This window comes from Brassica napus, unplaced genomic scaffold (assembly GCF_020379485.1).
Source record: "Brassica napus cultivar Da-Ae unplaced genomic scaffold, Da-Ae ScsIHWf_142;HRSCAF=254, whole genome shotgun sequence".
NCBI lineage: Eukaryota > Viridiplantae > Streptophyta > Magnoliopsida > Brassicales > Brassicaceae > Brassica > Brassica napus.
Window position 1 is genome coordinate 1990 of NW_026014843.1, and position 6762 is coordinate 8751.

General features: G+C 38.3%; 2 protein-coding genes and 1 non-coding gene across 3 annotated transcripts; all 3 read left to right on the forward strand.

Annotated features, from left to right (window-relative positions):
* The first annotated feature begins 449 nt into the window (after positions 1–449).
* On the forward strand, positions 450–3121 carry LOC125597336 (probable E3 ubiquitin-protein ligase ZFP1). Its single transcript, XM_048772094.1, has 6 exons — positions 450–583; positions 1136–1741; positions 1834–2162; positions 2264–2362; positions 2432–2593; positions 2701–3121. Exons 2-6 carry the CDS (start codon positions 1159–1161, stop codon positions 2896–2898), a joined length of 1371 nt encoding a protein of 456 aa, XP_048628051.1. The 5' UTR covers positions 450–583; positions 1136–1158; the 3' UTR covers positions 2899–3121.
* A 395-nt stretch (positions 3122–3516) lies between these two features.
* TRNAI-UAU lies at positions 3517–3590 on the forward strand. The gene has a single exon. It is a non-coding gene; the product is annotated as a tRNA-Ile (tRNA).
* A 1953-nt stretch (positions 3591–5543) lies between these two features.
* LOC125597337 lies at positions 5544–6762 on the forward strand (the record flags this gene model as incomplete). Its single annotated transcript, XM_048772095.1, is given in 2 exon segments — positions 5544–5571; positions 5936–6762. A coding segment is annotated over 1 exon segment (651 nt). The 3' UTR covers positions 6597–6762.

Sequence of the window (6762 nt, forward strand, 5' to 3'; positions counted from 1 at the left end):
TATTTTTGTTTAAAAAAATAAGATTGGACCTTAAACTCGTTAGATAAGTTAACGGAGGCATTTTGGTTGGATTTTTTTGGTTAAACGGTCTAATGAAATCGTTTCAATAATAATAGGCCTTAATTAAATAGATTAGTATGTAAATTTATTATGGTTAGTGAATATAGCATTTTTTTAAGGAAGTAAATATCCAACGTATGCCTAAATGTCCTCAGAATTATAGCATAACTGATTTTGTTTCTTTTTTCATTTGATGTTAAATGAGGCAAAAATAATTAGAAAAAATCTAAATAAGGGAGTGGCATACATTTGTAAATAACTTGAAAAACTAAGGGTAGAATCCTAGTAGGGATTCTGCTTTAATAGTATAGATATAGAGATTTTTGTTACCGTTAACTGTGGATGCAGAGCGGAAAGCTGGTTACCATTCGAAACCTATATTTTAGAAAGGTAAAGATAAGCATAAAGAGAATATTGTAAAAGAAAAGAAAAACTGAGAAGAGGAAAATAAAATAAAAAACCTTCCATCACCCTCCTCCTTTGATCTCTCTCTCTATCTCCCTGATTAAATCTGGATAATCAGGTAATCAACCTCTTATGATCATCGCAAAATAATTGGATTCTCGAGCTTTTGATTATTTTGAGTATATGGTTGTTTGGTAATATATTGGTGGGTTGATCATCTTTTGAAATGGTTTAGAATACATTGAGGAGCTGCTGAAGACTTACAATGTTGCATGGACTTATCTTTGCATATGATTTTGGTGTTCCTTGCTTTCTGAATTAAATTTGATCTTTGCAGCTAGATTTTCATACTTTACACAATGTATCCGTGAAGCTTAATGTTCAATGTGTTGTCTGTGGATACAGTTTCTTTGTGCCTCTCTATAATAAAAAAAGTCACAGGAAAGGTTTCTAGACTTTACATTCTTGGAGAGATACTTAGAGAAGAATATTTACTCTCTTTCTTTGTATGTTTTGCTTCCATTGCTAGATGTCAGAACGTTTTAAATATTATACTTGTGCTTATTGAACCAAACTTGCTAGAATCAGCTTTTGTTCTTTTCTGTAAGAAATTCACTTGTTTTTTTTTCTCTCGCTAATGCTGTTGATTTTTCTAAAATTCCACTGCCAGGGGGGGTTTCTGCAACTATCAATATGAGACAAAGAAATATGTTGACTAGTTTAGACATGGAGCAGCATTCTCAAGCTTTTGGCATCCCTCCTCCACATATCTCTATTCCTAGTTTCGAACCTTACGACAACAACTCAATGTTATACGGGCTTCAACAGTGCCATCATCATCAACGTCCTGCCATGTCAACCCCACCACATATCCATCTCCCTTATGCGCCTTTTCATGCTCCACCGTTTGTTCCTGGAGGTACTTCCACTGAACATGAGAGGGGTGCACATGTTATGAGTCACGGATACAAAAGAAAGAGCACTCAAGTTATGCCCGGAAATTTTCAGTATCAAACCACTGCAGAAGCACCTTTCCCATTCCCACACTATGGCCCACAACCAGTAGATGAGAGGAGTGTGAGGAACAGAGCAGGAGCAGCTACAATGGATCCGCCTCTCTCCCATGTTCATAATAATTTCATTCAAGGAAGCTATCTAGCTCATCCTTTTCCACCTCCTGGCTCAGTCTGGTATGACCAACATTGTAATGGCAACACATCTGATGGATCCTCTTCTTCGCTTTGGCCCCAACCACCCTCTGTACCTTATATGCATGGTAATTAATATCCGTATTCTCTCAACACTGAGACTGGTCTTTATATGCAAGTTCTTGAAAATCTTAATTATTCGTCTTGTTTGATTTCTTAGGTCACGGTGTTACTGGCTCCATAGACTCTGGTAATGTCTGCTTTCCGAGATACCATGAAACATCTAGTAGCAGAAACCAAACACCATTTGTATACCCTAGACACAGCCATTTTAGCCATCATCCGGCACCTCCTCCCACCTTATTACCTCACTTGGCTTCAGTCTCATACACTGTTCCCATGACTATTCATGATGCTTCCTACAGTCATGTGGGACCAGTTCAATCAACTGGGTTTAGTATAAACCCGCAACGTCCCCTAGATGATTTTGTACCTGCAGCGACTCTTAGAAACCATGGACTGCCTCGCTTTAGAGCATTTCCCACAGATGTAATTAACATCCTCTTTAGCACATTTTGTTCATCTTTTAGTGTCACTTTGTTCAAAAATGTTTATTCTTTAATATTGGCGTTTTTCTGTTTTATGTTTAGGAAGTTGCAGTGTTCAGAGAAAGAGGCTTCTACAATGCTGTTGATTATGTTGATCATCATCAAGACATGCGCTTGGACATAGAGGACATGTCGTATGAGGTGAGGACATGTGAAGAGTTTATATTTGTTTTTCTTGTCTTATTAACATACAAACCTGCGGTGGCGCAGGAGCTTCTTGCTTTGAGCGACCATATTGGCACTGTGAAGACTGGCTTATCAGAAGAAGATGTGGAAGCTCTTCTGAAAAGAAGAACGTCTTTATCGACCAGAATCAACCTGGAAGATGCTACATCTACTGATCTAGAAACAGATTCTTGCACTATATGCCAGGTAAAGCCCAAGAAATCTTGAGACTGCATCCTCCAAGCTTATGCAAACGTTCCTCACTCACTCTTCTTGGTAGTAAAACTGGCTTTTTCCTAACTGGGGATTGACAGGAAAACTACAAGAACCAAGATAAGATCGCAACGCTGGATTGCAGACACGAGTATCATGCAGAATGTTTGAAGAAGTGGTTGGTTATCAAGAACATTTGCCCAGTGTGTAAATCAGAGGCACTTGGTCATGGAAAAGAAGAAGGAACGATAAAAAAATTTATAGGAGGAGAGAGGTTTCTGCTAGTTCAACCTAAATAGACGTTATGGTTTTTTCAACAATGCTTATAAATATTGGTTTTGTAAGAGAAATAGAGTCAGGGTAAGTTTCAGCCCCCAAGTTCTGTAAATTTAAAACTTTTGGGCACATAATTTGTATAACAGTCTAAAGCTGAGATTGGCTTTGTGACTATGAAAACTGTATAGGCTTCTTTCGTTCTTTGTACATTTGGTTGCTCCTCTGAAGTTTATTTTGTCTTCTTTACCTCTAGCACCATTTATTTTCTTGTTCATAGATTGCTGAATATCTTTATATAAAAAAAGTAAGCATTATAATGATCTGAGAAACTTACACCAAGCCAAGGAACAAGAAGAAAACAAAGTAAAGAAAAGGGAGAATCATCTGTATAGTTTCCCTAATTACCCGAACAAATGGACATCAACTTGAGAAGCACCTTGTTGACCTCGGAAACATCGTCCTTAGATCCGACATAGATACTATGTTTTGTAGGGAAAGTAGCCGGATCATCATCTCCAATATTCCAAGCTTTTTGGCAAGTCATGGTTTGTATATATGATAGAAGCGTCCTGAGCTAACAATACCACATATATAAGCAGAAAATAGGTATGAATACAAGAATCAGAATATACATGCAAGCAGTTCCCGTAGCTCAGTTGGTTAGAGCGTTGGTCTTATGAGCCGAAGGTCGCGGGTTCGAGCCCCGCCGGGAACATTTTGAGTTTTTTACTTTTTTTTCTTTTATCACCCTTAACTTTTAGCAAATTTAACAATTCAATCCCAAACTATTAAATTATCAGACAGACCCACATTGTATTTGAAGAAAAAGATCAAACACCATCTTTCACCTTTGGTTGAAATGTCAATCACGAAGCTTCAACTCCTCTTTCTCTCGCCATTTGCTTAAGCACCACTCATCATTAACCTTCTCGTGCCTTCAAAGCAAAAAAAAAACACATATTAAACACCATATCACTATGAAACTATCACATACTCTGGTTAAGTCTTTAGCCTCCATCATCTTCTCCAATAAAACCTTTTGTTGTTTTGTATCTGTCGACTTAATACCGATAGTCTTTTGTCATGGGATCTGGCTAATTATTCCATTCTCTAATCTATTGCGAATGAACAAATTAGATCGAGACAAACGTTAGGAAAAAAACTCTGTTTCATTCTTGTATACTAGTGACTTCAAAACATGTTCTTTTTAGGTACCTTCAGAAATCAAATCAAGTTCAGTTTCAACTACGCTTACCATAGAAATCGCTATTATTCATATTCAAAGGTCTTTCCAAGCTTACTAGATTTGTCATTCTCCACAACTATGGTTCTTGTGAATTCTTTAGGCGAGAAAAAGACTATGCAGCTTGTAAAGCGCAAAGAGATTTAGTGGTGTAAAGTAAGAGTTCTAGCTGGTGCAGCTAGAAGTTGAGTGGTGTGGTGGTTCTTGAACAATAGAAATTCTGGCGATGATACATCCGAGAGAAGAGGCTACGGTGAAGCGTGAACGAGCAATGGCTACTGCCTTCTCTCATCAGGCCAACGGCCTGAGACTCGGGTACATTACTTGTTTGTGTTTCAGATACCTTGTAGCAGAGTGCTGATGCTACACAATATCTAGGTCAAGCTTGGTTTAACCTTGACAAAGAAAACTAGGAATTGAGTTGGAAAGAACAGTGGATATAGCAGCTCGACCTTGGGAGATTAGGACTCAATGCCTAGTCACTGAACCGAACAAATCAGCTAGGAAACCGGAGATATTATCACCCAATGTGATCACAAAGGAGACCTCGGGTAAACCAGGTTTTACCAATCATAAAGTAGGCTTCGGCATTTTTCCCGGACCCGAAGATCCGATCCAAAACTGATCTGAAAACTCCCGGTTCAGATAAAAAGCGAACCGATCTTTTTATCCTATTGGGTCTTGTTCTGGAGGACCCAACCAGATCTAAATCCAAAATCCGATGGATATCCGAAACTTCTAGTATATATAAGTGTTTCAATATAGTTTTGGTATCATAGGTATTTTTTTAAGTTTAAAATATGGGTTTTTGGATATGATTTTGGTTTTTAGGTAAAATTTTAAAATTTCAAAAATATAATTTGGATAATCAGAATAATCAAAATTTGGGTAAGAATTTGGACATTTTAATGTTTTCAGGTTTTTTCTGTGTGTTTAGGTATTTTTAAGCCGGATCCAACATGATCTTATCCGAACCTGACCGAGAACTGAACCAAACTGAATCGACAAATTCTAGTTATCTCATTTGATCCAACGATATAAAACTTCAACCGATCCAAACTTGATAGAACCTGAACCGAATCCGATAAAAAAAATTCTAATTATTTTATTGGATCTAAATATGTAAATATGTAAGACCGACCCAAAGAATCCGGATCCGACAAGACCATCCGAGTATCGAACGCCCAGACCTCGGTGACGAAAGATCTTCAACGTTATGTCAGTTTTTAAAATTAATCTATTTGGGCTTACTCTATTGGGCCTTCGATACAATGAGTCGGCGACATAACTAAAGTTATAGAATCTGAATCAGGTCTTGTCGCTTTTCGTCTCTCTCTGTCTCTTCGTGTTCTCTTTCTCTCTGTCGCTTCTAAACATTCAGATCGCTAGCTAGCTAGCTCTGGTCATGCGCATCTAATTTGCTGCTGTATTCCTTCTTTTTCCCAGAGCTGAGGTAATATTAATCCTTCTTGAATGATAATTGCTTAAATTCATCTTCTTTAATAGTATCTCGACCTTACTGTTTGATGCAATCTCTCTCAATTAGAGTTTTCTGGGAAAAATGACTGAACTTTCTTGTTCACATCAAATTATTGTGAAAATCCCACGTCAGGGTTGAGTTCCTTTCACTAAATCTCTTGAAAGATTTGGTTGAAAACGACATTTTTCTAATTTTTTTTTTAAAAAATCAAAACTTTTCAAACTTGGACCGATCTAGTTAAAGCTCCACACTTCAGTTACGTGTTCTATACATCTAATCTTTAGTGGTGGAGACTATTGTCTGATCAAATCAACCCCTAAGTTTCTCTGATTCGCAGTTTAACAAAAATGAACAAAAGTCCACGCATCGATATCCCTTCATCGTCTTCTCCAGCTTCAGCTTCTTCTGCAGATGGTGAGTTCAATGAAGACGACATCTTCTCGATAGACGTAACTCACACTCCTCCGTCTTCTTCTCCTTCTCAACACCCGCCTGCTCGCCAGCTTCAACGGAGCAAAAGCGGTTTGAAAAACGTGGAAGCTTCTGGTATCCTCGCTGCTCTTCCCGAGCCTTCTGGTAACAGCTACCTCAACCACGTCTTTCACCATAAGCCTGCAGCTTCTTCCTCGCCTTCTTCGTCTTCGGCTCGAACCATTCCCTCAGCTCCTAAACCGCCTCAAGAGAGGCTTCCGTATACAGCTTCTTTTATAGGTGGAGGGAAGTTTCCTCAGTCAGCTCCGGTTCAAGTGCCGTTAGCATCTTCGGCGATGATGAATCGTCATAAGAAAGAGTTCAAGCTGACTGATGTGGTGGATGAGGATGAGGAGGAGGAGGAAGAAGGTGAAATGCTTCCTCCACATGAGATTGTAGCTCGGTCTTTGGCGCAGTCTTCTTTACTGTCTTGCTCGGTGCTTGAAGGAGCTGGAAGAACACTTAAAGGGAGAGATCTCAGACAGGTAAGGAATGCTGTTTTCAGAAGAACCGGTTTCATAGATTGAGTTTTTGTTTTTTCACCTTAAGACCATTCTTTAATTTGTTATCCAATTGGGACCTGTCTTATTTGGTCACAGAAACTTTCCAATGTATGTTTATATATGTTGTGTCTACTTCATATCAAAGACTGATGTGATAACTCATGTGTTTATATAATTGTTTTATGCTTCA